Source organism: Zalophus californianus, chromosome 4, assembly GCF_009762305.2.
Source record: "Zalophus californianus isolate mZalCal1 chromosome 4, mZalCal1.pri.v2, whole genome shotgun sequence".
Taxonomy (NCBI): Eukaryota; Metazoa; Chordata; class Mammalia; order Carnivora; family Otariidae; genus Zalophus; species Zalophus californianus.
Window position 1 is genome coordinate 117404819 of NC_045598.1, and position 21321 is coordinate 117426139.

The 21321-nt window shown below is 42.5% G+C and overlaps 2 protein-coding genes across 7 annotated transcripts in view; one reads left to right on the forward strand and one right to left on the reverse strand.

Annotated features, from left to right (window-relative positions):
* LOC113925896 (translation initiation factor IF-2-like) overlaps window positions 1–10418 on the reverse strand; it is a 51128-nt gene extending 40710 nt beyond the window's left edge. The window contains exons 1-2 of the mRNA XM_027600564.2: window positions 10355–10418; window positions 9880–9967 (exon numbers count right to left, since the gene is read on the reverse strand). Of these exons, the coding sequence (XP_027456365.2) occupies window positions 9880–9967; window positions 10355–10418 (152 nt within the window). The remainder of the gene's footprint in view (window positions 1–9879; window positions 9968–10354) is intronic.
* LYN (LYN proto-oncogene, Src family tyrosine kinase) overlaps window positions 1–21321 on the forward strand; it is a 115143-nt gene that overhangs the window by 13387 nt on the left and 80435 nt on the right. Inside the window, exon 1 of one of the 6 annotated variants that reach the window (XM_027577307.2) lies at window positions 5836–5939. The exons of 2 other annotated variants lie outside the window; for them this stretch is intronic. The gene's annotated coding sequence lies outside the window, so the exon portion shown is untranslated. Of the gene's footprint in view, window positions 1–5835; window positions 5940–19313; window positions 19400–21321 lie in introns of those variants that run through there. 3 more of the 6 variants (XM_027577326.2, XM_027577297.2, XM_027577320.2) reach the window with 3 other exon arrangements.

Genomic DNA, 21321 nt, shown 5'->3' on the forward strand with positions numbered 1-21321 from the left:
TTCCATTCCCAAGTCAGTGATGAATGACACGCTTGTCTCCTACTCCGGCCCATTGTTGCAAGGCTGAAATGAGGTAACATACCTGAAAGTCTTTGGCAACATCTCACTTGCCACACACTTGTGGCTGTTGTTTGGGGTTCAACTTCTGTACCCCTAACCTTTTCTTTCTTTTCAGGTAAAAGACAAAGGGAAAACATTTTCTTTTATTATTTAGGCTGTCCTTAAGCATGAGAAGTAAAGCAGTTTAAAAAATTAAAAAAACAAAAACAAAAAAAGAGCTAGTTTCATGGATAAAGAAACAGAGGGGATAAAAATCTTGCCAAATTTGGTCGAGGCCCATCCTCAGGCTCCCTCACCTCAACTTAAAAGCCCTGGTCGCAGGACCCCAGTGAAATCATGGGTGTGGGTAGCTCGGTGGAGACCCGTGCCCTGGCCAGAGAGCGGATTCCATGCAGGCTCTCCCTCCATGCAAACCCTCTGATTGACCTTGGAGCGACCTTGGCCTATTTCCTCCCGACAAAGGGATGAGGTGCAAATGTTAGTACACTGGTTTTGATTCATGTGTCTCCTATCATGCCATATAAATGAAAATCCAGAATTTAGGCTAAGGAAAGTGAAGTCCTCTCTATTGTATCTTAAAAGATACTTTTTCTCCTAATAATAGATTACATTATGCTTGACGTCTTACAAATTAAAAACACCTTGAGATCAGGAACAAGCTTCTCAGACTCAGAGCAGACCTCTAAGTTCACCTGTGGCGTTTAGGAGGGGCTTGACTGCATGGGACCCTCAGGTATAACAATAGTACAGCTGGTAATCCCCCACTCCAGCTTTCTCTTAAATTTGCCTTTTCTACCTTGGCTTTCTCCCCATCTAATAAAAAATGTATTACTTAATATGTACTCCGAGATATTTCAAAATCCCTTCAATAGAGAGATACAGTACTCAAAGCCATCAGAATAACTTTTTAAGATCAATAAACGTTTTTTTAAAAGAGTAACAAAAACTTAAATGAAAGTAGATTTGACTTTAAGAAACAGCTGGAGTTTTTTGTTAAGTTGACTTTTAAAATTTTGCTATGCAGTTCTGTGATTTTAAATAAATGTATAGATTCATTCACCCACCGTCATAATAAGGATGCGGAATGGTTCTATCACCCCCAGTGTATGGCAACTGTTAATCTGCTCTCTGTCATTACAGTTTTGCCTTTTCCAGAATGTAATGTAAATAGAATCCTACTGTATGGGACATTTTTTACAGTGTGACCTTATTGAGATGTAATTCATGTACCATATAACTTACCCATTTAAGGTATGCAATTCAGGGATTTTTAATTCATTCACAGAAGTGAGCAACCATTGCTACAATCAACTTAAGAACATTTTGATAACACCATAAAGAAATCCTGTACCCACGAGCAGTCACTGTCCATTTCCCTCAACCTCCCCCAATCCACTTGCCCTGGGTAGCCGCCACTCATCCACTTTCTCTTCGTATAGATTCCAGGCAACAGTTTTTAATGATATTTTGTGCATGGCTTCTGATGTTTCCCAGACTAAGCTGTTTCCAATGTTATTAATTTAACACTGCAGAATTTCTATGTGTAATTCATAATGCAGTTTCTATAAAGCTCAATATTGTTGGCAGGGTGGGAAACTTTATTCTGTCTTTTATCAAGAAGGATACTCAAAGTAGTTTTTCTCTTTTAGATCTTCAACCTAAAATAAATAAAGTTCCTCTCCAAGAGAAGCCTCCAAGATTGTAAAGGGCAGTATTATTAACACTGGAACATAAATCATTTGGGAGGGAATCCTGGAAGACTGAGCTTTAAATTCTGAGGTTAAACTGGGCATTTTGCCCTGCCGCATTCTGCTGCCCACCCCTCCCTGCTGCCCGAGGGTGATGGCGATGCTCCTAACTACCAGGTTTACTTTGTGGGGAGGTGGTCTCTGGAAGCCCCAGCTCCCCCACCTAGAGAAAGAACATGACAAGTCGCTTCTCACAGACTCTCAGAAGCATCAAGTGAAGTATGATCATTTGAGCCAATGCTTCTTAGTGAGAGGTAATGTCATGTAGGGACAGTGGACAGAGGACCCGGTCACATGACCTGGCTCTACATTTGTAGGTATAAATTCTCACTGTTGGAGGTATAATCTTGGGCAAGGCACTTGACTTCTGGTCATCTCCACGTGGCCATCTGTTGTGTGACGATTAATTATAGAGGGTTTTTGGAAGTTTAGCTGTGATCATTTATGTGGATATACTCAAAACATAATAGAGTCGTAACAAATATTTAATATTTGATTTTCCTTTGGTAAAATAATCATTTTTGACCACCAGAGTCTTCAGGGAGCTTATTCTGTGCAACTATATGTAAATCACTGAAAAGATTTTGCAAAGGCCATGGCAGTCTGAACTTAGATGCATGCTTGGACTTGAACCAGCACTGCATTTTGAAGTGTTTGTTAAAGCTTAGAAGCACAGTGTTGCCCAAAGGGAAAGAATGTTTGGATGAAGGATGGATAAGGATGACTTAAGTTTTCCATGCATTGCTTAGTCTGTGTAGGGGGCAAAAGGAACTTTCTGGCCCTCAGGTCTTCAAATCCAGACGGTCTTACTGAACACTAGCTAATGATGAGACAGAGGATCCAATTTGCAATCTTTTTTAGACAAAAGACTGACCTATCAGGATCAGGGAGGAAAAGGAGCTGGGAATGATTGGTTTTGGTGTAGAAGGGAAAGCAACTTTCTTTCTTAATTGCAAGAATTTTATAATGATGCCAGCACAGTTATGACTTGTTTTACTTTTGTATCAAGCAATATTTACCTTTCACAGAAAATATAATAGGAAGAGCAATTTTATGGAGTATGTGTCCTCTGTTAGGTGACCGATTCCTTACAAGGTGTGTTATTGATATTCTTGTTATTGATAAGGAAACCAAGGTTCAGAGATAATAAGTTACCCTTATTAGCTCCTTTAGCTACTAAGTGAATGGAACCTGAGCCAGCCTGACTGCCAAGCTGGTGTATTTTGCAGGCATACCTCAGAGATATTACAAGTTCAGTTCCCAACCACTGCAATAAAGCGCAAATTGCGATGGTTTCCCAGTGCATAAAAAAGTTATGTCTACAGTATATTATGGTCTATTAGGTGTGCAATAGCATTATGTCTAAAAAAACAATGTACATACCTTAGTGAAAGAATATTGCTAAAAAATGCTAACCATCATCAGAGCTTTCAGTGAGTCATAATCACTGATCACTGATTGCCATAACAGGTATAATCATAATGAAAAAGTTTAAAATATTGTGAGAATTACCAGAGTGTGACACAGAGGCATGAAATCAGCAAATGTTGTCAGAAAAAGCAAAGTGCAATAAAATGAGGTATGCTTGTATTTAACTTTGAAAGGTTATTTTTATTTATTTATTTTTTAAATATTTTATTTATTTATTTCAGAGAGAGAGAGAGAGAGAGAGAGAGAGGGCATGAGGGGGGTGCAGAGGGAGAGGGAGAAGCAGACTCCCTGCATGGTTTTTGTTTTGTTTTGTTTTTAAAGATTTTATTTATTTATTTGACAGAGAGAGACACAGACAGAGAGGTAACACAAGCAGGGGGAGTGGGAGAGGCTTCCCGCTGAGGAGGGAGCCCGATGTAGGGCTCAATCCCAGGACCCTGGGATCGTGACCTGAGCTGAAGGCAGACACTTAACTGAGCCACCTAGGCACCCCCTGAAAGATTATTTTTTTTAAAAAATCATGACTATAACATGTGGAAGGTAATGTCCACTTTAGTTTATCAAGTTGACTTTACACATTTACTTAAATGAAAACAGAGGAACATGCTTGCTCCTGAGAGATTACTAATAAAAATGACGCAGCAAACATTTTTTGAGTACACACTGTGCGTCATTAACACTTGCGAAGTTTTTATTCATTTAACCCTCATGACAATCTTTTGAAATCGGTACAGTTATCATCCCCTTTTTGCAGATGAATAAAGATTAATTAACCACAGTGTCACATGGCTCTGCCAGATGGAGCTGGAACTTGAACCCAGGAAGTCTGGCTGTCAAGCTCAACTCCGCGGCTGCATGAATCTAATGTCTAACTAACTGTTGGGTCTTGCAGAAGACAAAAGCCCAGACACTAGAAACCAGTCAGCACAAGAGAGAGTCCCACTTCTGCCAATTTGGTGTGATTGTTTTACCATGGTCACCGCTTGAAAAGACAAAGAGCAAAATAATGTGTTGAAATTGCACTGAAATTTTATAAACATCACATCAAGAGTTTAAAGCACCATCAAGATTAAGCCCGCTGAATTTATCCACATTAACTTCAGCTGGCAACTCAGTCTAATCTATTAGAGTTGTCACCGTTTGCTGGGAAAGAATCATTTTCCTCTTCCGCCAAAGCAAAGTAAATACTTTGTTTTATAGCTAAGGCTGAAGCATGATTGGATTAAGCCTTTTCTTCAGTACGTAGCTCACATTTTTCTTTTGCTAATTACTTACGCCGTAGCTTGCATTTTTCTTCCCACTAAGCAGTAACTCTTCAGTATCACACACTTGGTAACTCTTACCTTGAAATGCTGCTGCAAGTCCTTGCAGTTTGAAAGGTTAAGACTGTAGTTAATAGATTACTAATGGCAATGGGTTGGATAATAGGCAAAGGACTTCCAGATGAGGGGAGTTGTATAGCTCTCTCCAGCTCATTCCCCTTCGTTTTTCTTTGTGGCATTTGTGGCAATGGGTCTAGGTGCCTGAGCGAAGCCACTTTATTCCCTGGGAGGCAGTGTCAGTGAAACGGCCAGTGCTTTTGCTCAGCACTTGGGCACATCATGATGGACTGTCTCCTGTATGGTTTATACATGGCTTGTTCCATTTCTGAATGGTGGCTCTCTGAAAAGGAGTTAAAAGAAAAATGGATAAGACTTCAACTTTTCCTTTAAAAAAGGAAAACGTATTAGAATCTCACTGCTTTCTTTCATTGCTGGGGTGTCAGATGGTTCTTTTAGAAAACCCCAGATTTCTTTTGTCTTGAGGAAGTAGGTTTAAGTGGAAGTGCTTTGACATCGACTTTAACAGAAAAGGAGCTGTTTAATCTTAATGCCAGCCCTTGTGCTCATTCTTGGGCTCGTGCAGGATCCTTTTTCGGTCCACCTTGTGGCCTAACCGGAAACACTTCTGGTGATTTCCCTGGACTAGTAGTCCCCAAATATGGCAGCCTCAGGCTTGATGTTGACCAAAGGTGCCCTGTCATGCTTGTTTTCTGTGGGGATGAAGGTGTTGCCGGGGCAGTCTTGCGTCAATATTTTTCATGCCGATTCAGAAGAAACACAGGGCATACGCTTAAATAACCTCCGTCGACTGACAATTTGGAATTGTTGCTGGACCTTCGAGAACCTTCAGGCCATAACACCACTGCGCCATCCTGAACCTGAGCTGGAGGCAGCAAGGAGGGAGCACCCAGCCGAACAGCTCATGCTAAGTCCTTACCTGGGTTCCTGGCTCAACCAAAGACGAACAGATGAGAAGAGTCAAAGCCAAAACGGGCATGAGGACTGTGATTTGGGTTAATATACTACCCAGGGCAGTGACGGATTCATTCCCGGACAGACACAGGGGGGAATCTGGGGTTTGAAAAGCCACATGAGTCACTGATTATGTATCATCATTTAAAAAGTGTCTTGTATTGTTATGAGTGGGAAGGTGTCTTCACATTGGAGCAAATAGAAGAGTAGAGCCCTACTCTGAGTTATTTCTTTCAAGCCTTCAGAAGAACTAAGTGACCTCGTGGGGAAGAGTGAAAATGGTAAGGCTTCTGCATGCAAGACTTGTGGGACAAAGTTGAAAAAGATGAAGTAAACTTTAACAAGAGAACAATGATGCACTGAATTACGTCTGGTTTTGACTGCCAGTGGTTCAGGAAATTAACAGGTTGGAAGTTTTCTGCTGTTCTAAGTTTTTATTTTTAAGGTCAGGAGAGAATTTATTTCCTTGGAAGCTTCTTTTTATTTCTGTGTTGATAGTTTAATCTGAGGACATTGGGGTTTACTGAAACCCTCCCATTTGAAAGTGATTACCCATTTATTGTTTGTTTATGTAGAATTTAAGAGTGTTTTATCCTTTATATAGATTTTGAGGTCCTAAACATGAAGTGGATTGTTTTATCAGTCATAAAAGTGTTTGTTCTCTGAGGGTTGATTATAAACAACGAGGTAGAATGACTTTTGAAATAAAGGAAAATGATAGCAATAGTTTTATAATAGATAAATCTGAGATAAGTATAAGTGAATTCTGTTTTCCATAAAATGTACCCCAAAGCTAATACTTTGTAAATTCTACCATTTTTTTATGGCTATAGTATAACCTTATCTTTGGCTATCAGGTTTGTAGAACAGAAATAAAGCTCACAGCAGTAAAAATATGATATGAAAGCTAACTCTCCTGCATACCAGCAAATACATTACAATTATGGACTCTGTTTATCAATTAGAGCTTTATTTTCTTTCCTGAGCATGTTTTCTGTTTTGAGTTCTCAGGTATGGGGTCAGACTGGCAGTGGGTAAATCCCAATTCCCATTCCTGAATAAGGGCAGGGAATTGTAATGCCATTTGGGATCGTTACTGATATAGTTAACTGGCAGGGCACCTGAAATTAAATCATCCACGGCCTTTCCATTGCTATGATTTCAGTCCTGGCATGGAGTTCAGTATTTGCGAAGGTTCCTAACACAATTGGATGGTGCCTTTCTTTTTCAAAAGCAGGTGAAGTTGTAGTGTGGGGTTTTTGTAGTTAGTCTCAACCCTGGCTGCTCATGGGAATCAGTGGGGGGATATTTAAACCTTCTCATGCCAAGCTGGACCTAGACAATTAAATGGGAATAGTGGGGAACCCAAGTTCAGTCCTTTTTAGAGCTCTCATCGAGATTCTGCTTGTGTATCAAGGTTGAGAACCATTTCACTAGATCTAGCCATCATGGAATTTGGGGCTATTATAAGAAAACATTCAGATCAATGAATTAGGGTGGTGCTGTTAATACCTGGTCATTCTCCAGCTGAATGTCATATATCCTGGAGTGTGGAGACATGTGCAGAAGAGCTCCCTAGCTAGGAGTATGCCCTTCGAGGAAAGCAACTGCAGTGGGTACCGGTTAGGAGGGTGGACAGTTTCCTGGGGTCAGAGGGCTTGTTCCACTATCTCCCACACACACTTAGAAGCATCTGGAGTGGGACAGGGACACACCCCCTGCTGGGACAGTCTCATTCACCGAAACAGCTATACCTTGGCTGTGTTTTAAGTTGTGTGGGGTCCACAGAGCTTCCATCACTCAGGGACCTGACATTCAGGCACAGAGTGTCTCCCACGTGCAAGGGGCTCACTCCCTTTTCCCACAGGTCTTGACTTCTGTCAAAGGGACCCGTGAGTGAGAGGGATTATGTATAGGAAACCATGACGTAGCATAGTTCATCAGAACTCATCAATCAATAAGTTGGGGTTTTTTTTCCTCTTTCCGCATGCAACAGATTGACTGATGTGCTCAGAAATGGGGAACCTGTTTAGTCAGAGGGCTGGAATGGGGCGGTCTGCCCTGTGAACCCAGGGCAAATTACCCCATCTCAGAGCTGCTCTTTTATCCGATGTTAGAATTCCTTATCAGGATTCGTTTTGTTGTTGTTATTGTTTTAAGATTTTATTTATTTATTTGAGAAAGAGAGGGTGACCACACGCAAGGGGGAGGGGGAGGGGCAAAGGGAGAAGCAGGCTGTCTGCTGAGCAGGGAGCCCAATGCCGGGACTCAGTCCCAGGACCCAGGATCATGACCTGAGCCAAAGGCAGACACTTAACTGACTGAACCACCCAGGTGCCCCTCAGGATTCATTTTGAAAGGGTATGTGAAAGCGTTTTGTTGAAAAGTTAAGGAATGAAATAACCCCCATTTACTCTCCCACTGAGCCGGGGTAGAAACCTCCTGCCTGAGAGAAAAGGAGCAGCCCTCTGGGAAACCAGTAACCCTGTCTAAGAGATACTTTCCTCTTTCTGTAGCATTCATGGTGGTTCAGTGAGCCGTCGGTGTCCATTAAAAAAAAAGACTGACCATACCAAAATGCTGGCGAGGATGTGGGGAGATTGCAGTCAAAAATGGGACAGCTACCACCACAAGACACCCTTTGGCAGCTTCTTATAAAAATTCAACATACATCTGCCTCACAATCTAGCATTTCCACACCTAGGTAGGAGGAATGAAAACATATGTCCACAAAATGACTCGTGCAAGGATGTATATAGCACCATTTTTCATAATGTATATATTATAAAACCCCAAAACCCTGGAAATGTCTTGAATACCCATCATCAGAAGAGGGGTTCAATACATTCGGATGGCAGACTCATAAAATGGGATAGTGCTCAGATAGTGCTCAGACCAAAAAAAGGATACTGACACAGGCAAGAGCTGGGTGAGTTTCACAAACATGTTAAAGGAAACACATCAGAAAGAAATACATACTGGATGATTTCATTTGCATGAAGCTCAAGAGCATGATTTCATTTGCATGAAGCTCAGGAGCAGTGCTCATAGGGAGGGTGTGACTTAGAAAAGGACACAGGGGACTAGTTGAGGTGATAGGAATGTTTTGTATCTTGTTTTGGAAGCTGGGTAGGTGGGTGTGGACATATATATCGATATCAATCTCATATGGCATTTAAGATCTGTGCATTTCATTATATATACATATTTGTTTTGGTGGTAATCAGAATTTATTTTTCTTGATTTTTTTCAATTGTGGTAAAATATACATAACATTTACCATCGTAACAATTTTTAAGTGTACTGTGGCATTAAGTACATTCATCCTGAGCCATCACTGCCACCCATGTCCAGAACATGATATATACATTTTGTTTCAATCAGAAAAGCAAACTGAAGATAACGTCATGTGGTAAGGTCCAGTTAAGCTCTAACTGAGGTATTAACCTGGTGCATAGGTGAAGCCAACCCTGACGCTTCTTTGGTCTGTGGCCCCGAAGCGTGTCGAACATATGTCTACTGTGGTACCTGTCATGTGTTATTGGCACTACCATTGATTTGCCTGTTTCTCCCACTGTTCCCTGAATTCCTGAGGGCGGAGAGTATCTTGCTCATCGTCTTCCATTTAAGTGAGGTTTTCATGAAAATGTGCTGAACTCCAAATTGTCCCAGTGTCAGATTTTGGCTTGCTACATTTCCATATTCTTCTTCTTCTCTAAAGATTTTATTTATGTATTTGACACCGAGCGAGCGAGCGAGTGAAAGAGAGAGCAGAAGCAGGGGGAGTGGCAGACAGTGGGAGAGGGAGAAGAGGCTCCTTGCTGAGCAAGGAGCCCGATGTGGGACTTGATCCCAGGAGCCTCGATCTCATGACCTGAGCCTAAGGCAGCCGCTTAACTGACTGAGCGACCCAGGCACCCCTCCATGCTCTTCTTAAAGAAAATATGAACCTGTATTTTTCACAACTACCTCTGTAAAATGGTTGAAGAAACTGAGAATTTAGAATTTTGAAATGGGGAACATTTAGTATGACTTCCTGGAACTACTTGATTCTATTTAACACGTGTGTTTTATCTCTTTTCTTCCTTCTTGCTGGAGTCCGCTTCTGGACTCCCACACCCAACACCATGACTTAGGCACTTCCCTTTCTCCTGTGCCCTGTGGTTTCCTGTCCTGCCTCCAGATCGTCTCTCTAAACAACATAAAAGAGCCCGGGCGACCACTGAAAATATTTTATTCTCCTAGCAGCTCAGAAGAGTTGAAACTAAACCTTCAGGTTTTTCTTCTTCAGAAACTCCATGATTTCCCAGTAATCAGGAGGAGTGTAAAGTCATGGGAGGGATTACCATACGCTACTGTTTAAGGACCTGGCCATGGTGCTTTCGGGCTGTCCCACAGATGGTCCACGGGCAGCCCCTTCTTCCTCTTCTGAGCCTGAAAGCCAAAAATAGGGTTAAATGTGATAAGGGCTTCCATCCCCAGACAGCTAAACAATTTGTACCGTTTCTAATTGTGTCTTCCCATTTAGACATAATTTTCACTATAGATTCAGCGTTTTGTCCTTGGTCTCCAATTTTACGCATTTTCTTCACAGTAAGGCTATCAGCTTAGGTCAAAAAAAGTGCTTTGCTTAGGTTAAAGGGTCCTTGCTTTAAGCCTGTCTTACGATTTTCATCTTGTTACTGTTGAATTGGGTTTATGGCATCTCTGCTTTTTATAACATTCATATCAACACTGGGGTCTTTTGGCTTTCTACTAAATTTGTTTTAATTATAGGTTTAAAATATAATGACACACTCCAGTAACTGCATCCACTATCACCTTGTACTGAGTAAGACACTGCTCCTGATGACTCTGAACTTGGAGCAATGGGCAGCACCACCATGCAATCGGTGAAAAGGTGTATTTGCTGGCTGTTGGGAGAGAGTCTGCCTTTGGTGCAGGAAAGGTTGTTTAGGAATGTCACCATTTTACTATAGAAGTTGAACATGTGCAAGTGAAGACCATTTGGAATTTAAGGACATTTCATTTTACAGATGGGAAACTCATTCATTTATTCATCAGCAAATACATAAAGAGAGACTGTTAAATGCCAGGTTCAGTTCTAGGTGCTCTGGAGACATTGAACAAAAGAGACAGGGCTCTGATCTAATGGTGCCATGCATTGCCAGTCAGGACAAAAGACAATATACTAATAAATGCTTTCAGGCTGGATGAAGGGGCTCTGAGGAAAGTACGACGGGGTAATGTGACAGAGGGCATGTTGAGGGGGGCACTACGTTAGCTAGGTTGGCCGGGGGGTAGGTCTTTTTGAATTGTGATGTGAATGATATGGAAGACAAGGAGAGGAAGGAAGAGGATTTTAGACAGAGGGGACAGCAAAGTGCAAAGGTCCTGAGGTGGGAATGAGCTTGAGCGTCTGCAGAGAAAAAGGACGGGGGTGAGAGAGTTTGGAGAGGCAAGCAGAGGGCTCTCTCCAAGCGCTCCCACCTTCTCCAATCAAGTGCCCTCAAGACTTTGGTAAAGAACTTAGTTTTTATTCTAAATTCTGAAGAAAGCTGTGGGAGGGTTTTAATCTGTAGATAAAGATTTGGCTGTGTGGGGAATGCAGGGGCAGCAGGGCTGGCTGTTTGAGCAAATAAAAATACAGGATGCCAGATTCAACTTAAATGTCAGGTAGACGATGAATCATTTTTTAGTATAAGTGTGTCCCGTGCAAAAATGAATTACTGCATCTGTGAAATTCCAGTGTCACTAGGTGTCCTGTATTTTATCTGGCCGTTGCGGCACCCATGCGCGTGGCCCTGGTCCTGGAGCTGAGGAGGGTCAGACTGGGGAGAGCTTGTGCTTGTCGATGAAAAGACCCTGCTGCTGAGTTGGATTTGGGGAGTGAGAAAAAGAGGAATCAGGATGACTTCTCAGTTTACAACCTCAAGAGCCGAGGGCGCCCTTTACTGCGATGGAGATGGTGGGAGTGGTCATGTGTCTCTATGTGTGCAATGAGGACATGTCTTATTTAAGGGTATAGCAAACAGGAAGTGGAGACACGGAAGCCTGATTCTGACTGGGTAATGAGACCCCATCCGTCCCCATCTCTTCCTTCCAGGCTTCTCTCTTCCCTCTCCCCATCTAGTGTTACTCGGCTCAAATGGAAGGAGAGGAGTAATTCAGAACATAATGTGACTGGGACAAGCCACTTCCTGAAACCCAAAAGGGGAAAAGTCAGTGCACTTCACAGGAGCCTACAGACTATTTCTATTTCATTGTGGAGCAGATTTCTGTGTGCCTCTTTCCTAATGCACCTTTATGGATACCTTGATAGGCATAATGAAGGAAAATGATTTTTGCAATGAAGAGGTTATGTGGGCGGTGAATGACAGACAAGATAAACCAGGCTCAAAGTGTCTGAGTTACAACATTTATAAAATCCAGCATTACAACTAGACCCGACCATGGTATTTTCTTAAATTTTAGCTCAAATAAGAAATTTTCATTTTGAGTAAAAAGCAAGAGTTCATAAGCACAGCTGCAAAACAATTTCCTGATAAAAAAAATATCTTTTTTTAAAAAATGGACTATAAATATTGTAATTTCCTTTAAGGTGGCCATTGTAAAAAGTTCATTCACCCTGACTTTATTCTTATATAGTATAATGCCACTTTACCACATAAGCATTTTGATTAGAGCGTTTGGATGTAAAATGACATCATATCCAGAGAATGTTTTATTTATTTTTAATATTTATTTACTTGTTTATTTGAGAGGGGGCCAGAGTGAGAGGGAGAAGCAGACTCCCCGCTGAGCAGGGAGCCCAAAGTGGGGCTCAATCCCAGGACCCTGGGATCATGACCTGAGCCGAAGACAGATGCTTAACCAACTGAGCTACCCAGGCGCCCAGAGAATGTTTTAAATCAAAATTGGATGTATTCCATGACTTCTTCTTTTTTCTCTACCCATTCTTTTCTCTCTCTGTCTCTCTCTCTTTTTTTTTCCTACCCCTTCTATTTAAATCTTTTAGGAATTTTACCAAAAATTCACATTAAAGTACAAACAGTTAATAAAGTTTACTATGTCATTCTCTTTCCAAAGAATCTCACATTTTAGTAGGGGACAAAGTATCAACCAGGTCAACTCAATGTTAAGAATTACCTGTATTGTTTGCTCCAGATGCCCTCAACCCCCATACAGATTCTAGTTCAAGGGCCTGTTGAATGCATGGCCCAAGAATCTCTTTTTAACCAACGTCCTGGTCGTTCTTGTGAACTGGCAAGTCTGGAATACACTGGCTTGAGTGAGAGGATTAAAGGTTTCATAGTCGAATTCCAGCAAGGGTAGAGGTATGGGTGGAAGAGCCTTTGGAGAGGCTGGAGGAGAGGTAATTGCACGCAAACGATTTCATTGGTTATAGGATTCAGCCAAGTTTATCAGTGTTTCTCGTGGGCTTGGCAGAATCCTGGGTGCTGAGGACACTGGGTGGAATGAACAGTGAAGCAAGGGCTGGGCCTGAGATGGGCGGGGAGCCGGGAGGACAGAGGTGTGCTTCTGCCTGCAGGTTGGGGACAGTGTTTCCTGCAGGACATGGTGCTCGAGATGGGTGACTGGAAACAAGAAGGAGGCTGCTGGTAGAGTGTGGTATTCCAGAGAGGGGCAGGTGCCCAGGCACGGAGGAGGAGGAGGAGGGAACCCTGCGTGTGTCCCCCCAGGCAGCCCTGCTGCCTCCATAAAGCATTTTATGTATTTAACGTGAAGTATGCTGAGATGACCGCATACTTTTGGGTACAAATGTTTCCTAAAGACAAGAGTGAAAAAGCAAAGGTGAGAATGATCTGATTTCCTGATGTGAGATGCGCTCAGTTCCTTCAGAGTTCAGGGAGGGACTGACTGCGTGGGGGGATCAGGGCCCCTCAGTGGCCCCCACCGGGCCCTGGGGACACCGCTGCCCTTCCGGCCATCTGCATGCGCTCCCAGGAGCAGCCCGAGTTCTGGGACCTTTCCCTGAGGCCTCTGTTGCCAGGACCTTTGGTGACCATCCAGCCAACGGAATCACCATGGAGGTTGTGTTCCTTGTACCTCTTTCCCCCCAGCCTCAGCCTCCCCTCCCAGACATGAGGATACACTGTTTCAGAACAAAATCCAGTAGATTGACCTACTTGGTAAAATAAGAAGGATCCAGGAAGTGGCTATTCTGTTAATCCCCCCCCCCCCCCGTTTAATTTTGTTTGTAACAGTGAAGCCAAGTTTCAAACAAAGCGCAGAAAAGGTGAACAATGCTAATGGATTTGTTTCCAGTGGGATCCAGGGCCAGCTAAACTTGAAAATGGGCTCTTTGCCATCTGTTTGTATGCCTGAGGTTTCACCTGCTTTGAATTAAGATAATTTAATAAAGTCCAATTAGACTGGGAGAGTACTAATGGGTTTGTTAATTAGATGAAGAAATTATATTTTATGATACTTCTACTAACTGCAAGTTGATGGCTGAGGCCATACTACGTCTTAAAGCCCTATCTATCAGCTGTTCTTCTAACTGTGTCTTATTTAATTTCTATCACCCTGTGTTGGGGCTGTCTTATCTCTGGCATTCTAGAACTGGGTTCTGCAACTCTTACTGTTCTTTGCCCAATCTTTTGTGAACTTAATGCTCTGTGATTCCAGAGCCCCATTGAGCCTCTGATATCAAGGTTTAATTATATTAACTATAGTTTGTTTCAATACATTTTATTGCATCCGGTTTCTTTGAAAATCAGTACCTCTGTGAAACGCAAACCAAACGTTTGCGTTTGAAGTATTTGAGGTTCTAGACTAAGTTCCTGAAAAATGGTTTTCTGTTTGTTCACTTTGCCGTGTCTAGGTTGCTGGACCTTGAGCATCACAGTCTGTCAGATGAGGAGGTTGGACTAGTTCGCGGTTCTGAAACTTTAAATGTTTATTTTATAATTTAGGAGTTTTGAGAGAGAGAGAGAGTGTGTGTGCTTGTACGCACAAGTGGCAAGTGGGGGGCATGAGGGGAGGGGCAGAGAGCGAGGTAGAGAGAGAATTTTTAAGGAGGGTCCCTGTTCAGAGCTCAGGACCTGCCCTAGGCAATCTCAGGATCCTGAGATCATGACCGGAGCCGAAATCAAGTCGGGACGCTTAACCGACTGAGCCACCCAGGTGCCCCAGTGGTTCTGGAACATTAGCAGGTATAAGAATCCCCCAGAGGGTTTGTGCAGACCTAGATTGTGGCTCTACCCACAGGGTCTGATTCCGAAGGTCTGGGTTTGGGCCTGAGCATTTGCATTTCTTACCCGTTCCCAGGAGGTGCTGAGCTTGCTGGTCTAGATTGACCTTTAAAAAGTCTTCTCCAGCTCAAGAATTTTGATTCTGTGTTCCTCTATAATGCATCAAGTGGGGCCTGGTAACATTTCTCAAATAAATGATGGTGTCTGCCCATTTCTGCCCTCAACTTCACAGGTGTTTTCTGTAATTACTCCTTCTTGCTCCTGCAGATTTCTTCGTCACACCCCTGGGGTCCTGTTTCTCTGCTCCCGGAGCTCACTCCAGCCACTAAAAAAACCATTACCTGTCAGCATCTAGAGGCCAGGTTACACCACATTCACAGTGTGCAGTCATCCTGGGGTGGACAGTGGCACCCAGTGGCCCTCACTTCTGCAGTCTGAAGTCTGGACTTGGGGGGTTTTTTGCGATACGCCCTGGAGAGCAAATGGTGCTTAACCTAACAGCACACGTCTCAACTCTGGGTCCATTGCTTAGTGTTTCGGTCATCTTGGAAGTCTCTTTACCTCTCTGAGCCGCAACTTCCTCATCTGTTAAATGGGATTAATAATAGTATCTGAAGGATTGTTCTAAGGATTGAATGAAACAATCCATGTAAAGTGCTTGACACAGTACCAGGTACATAGTAAGCGTTAAATAGATGTTAGCTTTTATCAGGTATGGTCAGCAGCAATGTTTGGATGGGAAAACAAGTTCAGCATGGATTAGAGATGATGATAATACAATTACCCTGCATGAACCAGGCACCAGGCTTTTGAAGTACTACTCATTTCACCATTAAATGGGAAAAAAAAGAGAGCTTCTTCTTGCTTAATTCTATTAAAATTTACTTTAATAATAATTAAATTCTCTGTACTTAAAAAGAATGTGAAGCAACACTACCAAAAAAAAAAAAAAAGACATTTAAGGATAAAACAGAACATGGATTATCATTTCTAAAATAAATGGATATTCAGTAAGCATGTACTTACTATATTTTTACATTTTAATACCTTTGAAGTCATAGTTAAAGGCATCTTAATAATTTGAAGTGTTGACATTCTGTTTTGCTTTCTTTTTTAAGATTTTATTTATTTCGAGAGAGAGAGAGAGCACAGAAGCAGAGGGAGGGGCAGAGGGAGAGAGAGAATCTCAAGCAGACTCCACAGGAAGTGTGGAGCCCGACATAGGGCTTGATCCCACAACCCTGAGATCATGACCTGAGCCGAAATCAAGTCAGATCTTAACCAACTGAGTGACTCAGGTGCCTCCGTTTTGTTTTCTTTAATGTTACATAAAATAATGATGTAAAAATCAACAGTATTTTAGATTCAGGAAAACATAACACTTTGAGTAAATTAATTTGGTAATTCTACTTTATGGTAAATTATTTCTGTGATAGTCCCATTTGTTAGCTAAGTCTTGAGAAAAAATTTCTATCAAGTTGATCATTGGCTAAAGAAGTACTGGTTTTAAAGGAACATTTTATTTTGGTTTTTGAAGGCAAAAAAGGAAAATATTGGAGAGAAATATTGGGCGCGTTAAACATTAATGTGCTTTTAATATCAATAAATTGCAACTGATGAGGTTGTGTTTCCAATGTATACTATTAAACAGTCGTATTTCCTCATTTAAAAATAATGCTTCTGAGGCTAAATCTTCTACTTCTTCTAGACTTTGTCAGATTACTTTGGGTGATTTTGAAAGATTTATGCCTATTTCCAAACATAATACCACTCTAGAAGGATGTAGGCAAAATGTAAATCACAGAGCAACGGAGACCTATATTTACATCATAGGGCAATGATGTAGACTCTTACCCTGGAACAATTGTTCTAGATGGGTATCCTGTCTTTGATGATGATTCCTGAGCACCAGATGTTAAGGAAGATATAAATCCTTCATCATGTACTGAATTTCCTAATGCCCCACCCCTGAGAGAAGAGCACAGACCCACCTCTATCTGGCTCTGTTCTAGAAATGTGGGAATAGTCACTGCTCTGGAGCCTGTGCAGAATGATTAAATGCTGCCTCAGGCGGTGTGTGTGCATGCATGAGTGTGTGCAGACGTGTGTGTGTGTTATATCAGAGAGAAGTCTTAAAAATTATCGGAGAAAATTTAAAAATAAAAGTTTAATTTGGGGTGATGGTTGAGGTCAGGGAGAGTTTTGAAACTGCTCTTTTAAAGTTTTGATATGCTGGATACACTAATAATAACATTTTGTCACACTTGTGAAGTTGCGGGAGTGAGAAAGGAGAGGCTGGTGCTAATGAGCTGGTGATGTGAACTAAAGAAAGAAGGAAAGGAAAAGAGTTTCCTAAATACGCACACACTGGGTGATTATCCTCCATTAATATGAAGACATACTCAACTCCTTGGAGATGGGCATGTCTTACAATATTTATGCCTCCAGTGTCTCTCTTATAATGTGGTCAACAAATGAAAATGATCCCAGATGCATGGATGTATAGAACTTGAGCTGGAAGAGATGGATATTTTGTTTGACCCATGTGTTTTACAAGTGAGGAGAAGGTGTAGGTCCAGGAAAGGTTAAGGAATATATTTGGGATACTCAGTGGTCGAGACGTTAACGAATTCTTCCAAATATCTTGATTTGAAGTTCCAAGTTTGTCAAACACGATTACATAAATAAGACTGATTTAAAGTAAATAACCTCTTGTCTTAGTAGAACTTTGTTGGGTTTCCATGGAGACCTCCTTTGGCTAGCTTAAGCAGAAATGGGGAATTATTGGAAGGAAGCTGAGGCATTGCCCAAAATTGCCTGGAACTGAAGGAAATGCTGAGCAAGCAGAGTTGCGGGAAGGAACCTGGGTGGCCTCCGGACAGCCCAGCTTGTGGATCTCCTGCTGCTGCCTCAGCCCTGCTCCCTGGCCACTCTGCCTCTGACCCAGACGTGAGACTCCGCAAGGCTGGCCTCACCTTGAGCGTGGTCTGCTCACACCAGCCTCACTGACCAACTATCCCAACTATCCCTCTGCTGTGAGCTGTCTTTTCTTCACTGTGCAGACCATCACCTACCAGTCTTCCATTTACTTGTTTGCCTCTGGAGATTTTCAGATACTGATGCTCAGGCCTAACCTCCAAAGATTCTGACATAAGTCATCTGGGCACTTATTTTTTTTTTTTAAGATTTTATTTATTTATTTGACAGAGATAGCGAGAGCAGGAACACAAGCAGGGGGAGTGGGAGAGGGAGAAGCAGGCTCCCCGCTGAGCAGGGAGCCCGATGCGGGGCTTGATCCCAGGACCCTGGGATCATGACCTGAGCCGAAGGCAGCCGCTTAACCGACTGAGCCACCCAGGCGCCCCTGGACACTTATTTTTAAAAGCCCCCACATTGTGTTTTAAGGCACACACAAGGTTAAGAATCGTGGCCTTACGCATTGATAGAACAGAGACAGAGTGTGCTGCCGTAACCAGTGCAGCTGAAAATATGCTTAAAAGAATTAAGGATGAGAAATCTAGAAAGGATTATTAAGGAATAGCAATGCATTTATTTGTAGATAACCACACATGAGTGAAATTGACAAGAGCCCTCTCCCACTGAGGGCTTGCTAGGTGCTCTGGGTATACTACTTCTGTTAGTCCTTACAGTGGCCCTACCTACAGTGGCAGTATCCTCATTTTCCAAATGAGTCGACGGAGACTGAGGGGTTAAATAACTTCCCAAGGTGGATCAGTAGCTTGGGATTTGAGCTCAGCCTATACGCACAGTTCTTGGACAAACACGGCCATTACCCTGAGACAGCAGATTCTGAGTGGCCTCTCTTCCACGTTCCCGTGTGGGACCACGCTGGGGCTTTGGTGAGGATCCTCCACCTGTCTGGAGGTTAAAACAGCCAATAGTGACATCCCTGACACAATGGCGGCTGAATGATGGGATATGTTGCCAAGGGAGAACACGTTTTTAGTAAAAATTCTAGGCAAGAAAGAGGATCTCAATTATTGCAAGAAAAGCAGAACATGCTGGGCATTCAAGGCTAATTAATGGAAATGTGAAGAATGTGAGTGAGTGAGAGCCTGAACCTAAAAGTAGTTTAGTTCAAAGAGGAGAAAGAAGTGGTGGGGGCGGGGGGGGGGGGGAATGAAATTTTGAATTTTGTTTTTTTAGGAAATTGAGATGTCGTGTAGTGTTTGGTAAGGAGAATGGGAAACATAAATATGAATGGTCTGTTGATATAGTGCTTGTCATAAAAATAACAGAATAGAAGAGACTTCACTGAAGAGCGTAGAAAGCCTCCCCTCTGCCTGGGTGATTTGGAAATGGACTGCTTTTAACACAGAGGGATGGACGACAGGCCTCTGAGGGTTCTTGAAGAAAGAATCTGTAATCCTTTTGGGTTTAACCATTAGGCAAATTTAGCTTCCTGGTTTCAGAAAGAGAAAACACACCCACAAAAAGAAAAACCCAGGCCCGTGGGAACGAGTAACTTCCTCCTCCTGGGGCTGCTTGAAAACTCTAATCTGCCTGTCATGAGTCCCTTTCCTGCTCAGCATGAGGCTGGCTGGGGAAGCATCCAAGAGGCAAAGGGGTAGTGGGGAGAGAGAGCACGCCAGCTTGGATAAGTAACTGAATACACTTTGGCTGCGAGGTAGGTTTGGTACGTGGTTCTCAAGGCAAAGAAACTGGTGAGGGGCAGCTTTCTATTTCTGTGTGCTCCTGAGGGAATGGAGGACCTGAGTGACTGTGCTGAGTGCCCCCTCTTTGCTCCTCTGCCCCTTCTGTCCTTCAATCAAACACATCTTGAAGCCGAAAAATCGAATTCTTCATTTTTTAACTCGCTTGGTGACAAAATCCGAAAAAAGCCAAGGCCAAGTGAAAAAGAAATATCCGCAAACACAGAACTCATTTTCCTGCCAAATATGTGAGTGTGTGCTGCAAATCCAGTAAAGCGATTTAGCAGATTAATTGAGGGGAGCCCTGTGCAAGTTGGGGAAAGGTCTAGAATCTGGACCACTTAGATTTTAGTAGAGCAAACGGAGGGTGAGAATTGAGGTGGAGATGAGGGGGTTCACTAGAAGTTACCTGGGATGCTGTGAAAATTGGAGTGGTTTAGCTGTGAGTGGAATCCACACTCAGGAAGACTCCTTAGCAACTTTTTAAAAAAGATTTTATTTATTTATTTGACAGACAGAGACATAGCGAGAGAGGGAACACAAGCAGGGGGAGTGGGAGAGGGAGAAGCAGGCTTCCGGCCGAGCAGGGAGCCTGATGTGGGGCTTGATCCCAAGACCCTGGGATCATGACCTGAGCTGAAGGCAGACGCTTAACAACTGAGCCACCCAGGCGCCCCCTTAACAATTTTTATTTAACAATTTTGTTTGTGCCAAAGGTTGCAGGAGCCTTTCTTCACTTAAGAATGATAATGTCACTATAATCTGGCCCTCCTTGTTTTAGGGGAGAGGGAGGGAAAACGGGAAGTAACACATTGTTCACTTGTTTTGGGAGAAGCATTTAAGAGACGCTATTTTGTTTAATCCCCACGGCAACCCTTGAAGGAGGAATATTATTTACATTTTATGGACGAGTAAAATGAAAATGAATTTTAATTGAGTAACTTGCTGATGTTCATATGGCTGTTAATAAACAGAGGAACCAGATTGGATGCAGATTTCTTTATCCCAAAGCCCTTTGCTACTTCACTTCAGAAAAATTATTTTTATAATGGAGAGATTTTCAGCCCAAATTCTTTGAATGGTCACAGATTCCCAGTTAATGCAGGCATTTTGGTTGCTTTCATGGTCTAGATATGTCTAAAACTAAAACAGATTTGGGAACTAACATTTACTGATCACCTATTAAAAACCAAAAAAATAAGGGTAGTCAGTTTTACTTATAGACTTGCTTCTGATTGGGATTTCTAAGTTCAACTTTAATTCACTAAATGGTGTTTTATTGCTGACTCAGTAACTGGGTAGTAGTTCTGCGTGAGTTTGGGTGGTGGACGCAAGGTGGTCTACAAAAAGGTGGTTTAGACAGTTTCTGCCCTCAAGGAGTTTCTAGTCTAGGCGAGGAGAGCTACACACAAGTTCACAGACAGGCAATTTAAGAATTAGGTAACAATGTCAAATAGTAGTGTAAGAGGTGTCTTGCGGCTTGCGCCTAAGTTCCAAATTGATTATGGAGAGAAGAAATCAGAGGGAGAGAAGGATGTAACCTGAGGGGATCAGGCAAGATTGGGTGTGAGTTAGGTGTTGGAGGATACGCAGGATTTGCCTATATAGGTAAGAGCTGAGATGCCAATCAAGGCAGGCTCATGCTGTCACCTCAATACCTATCTGTGTGCATCAGGGAGTCTTCCATTGGGAGTAACACAGGTGATGGTGAGGTAGACTGTCGCCAGGCTGTGAGGGGCTGAGTGGCACATTAAATATTGGAGCTTTTATCTTATTTGGCAATGGCAGGGAGCCTGATGGCAGTATTAGAGGTGATGGTGTAACACTAATAACTATAAACACTTTTCTAACATTTGTCGAGCTTTTGTACTACGGGGCGCTCTATTCAACAAATGAA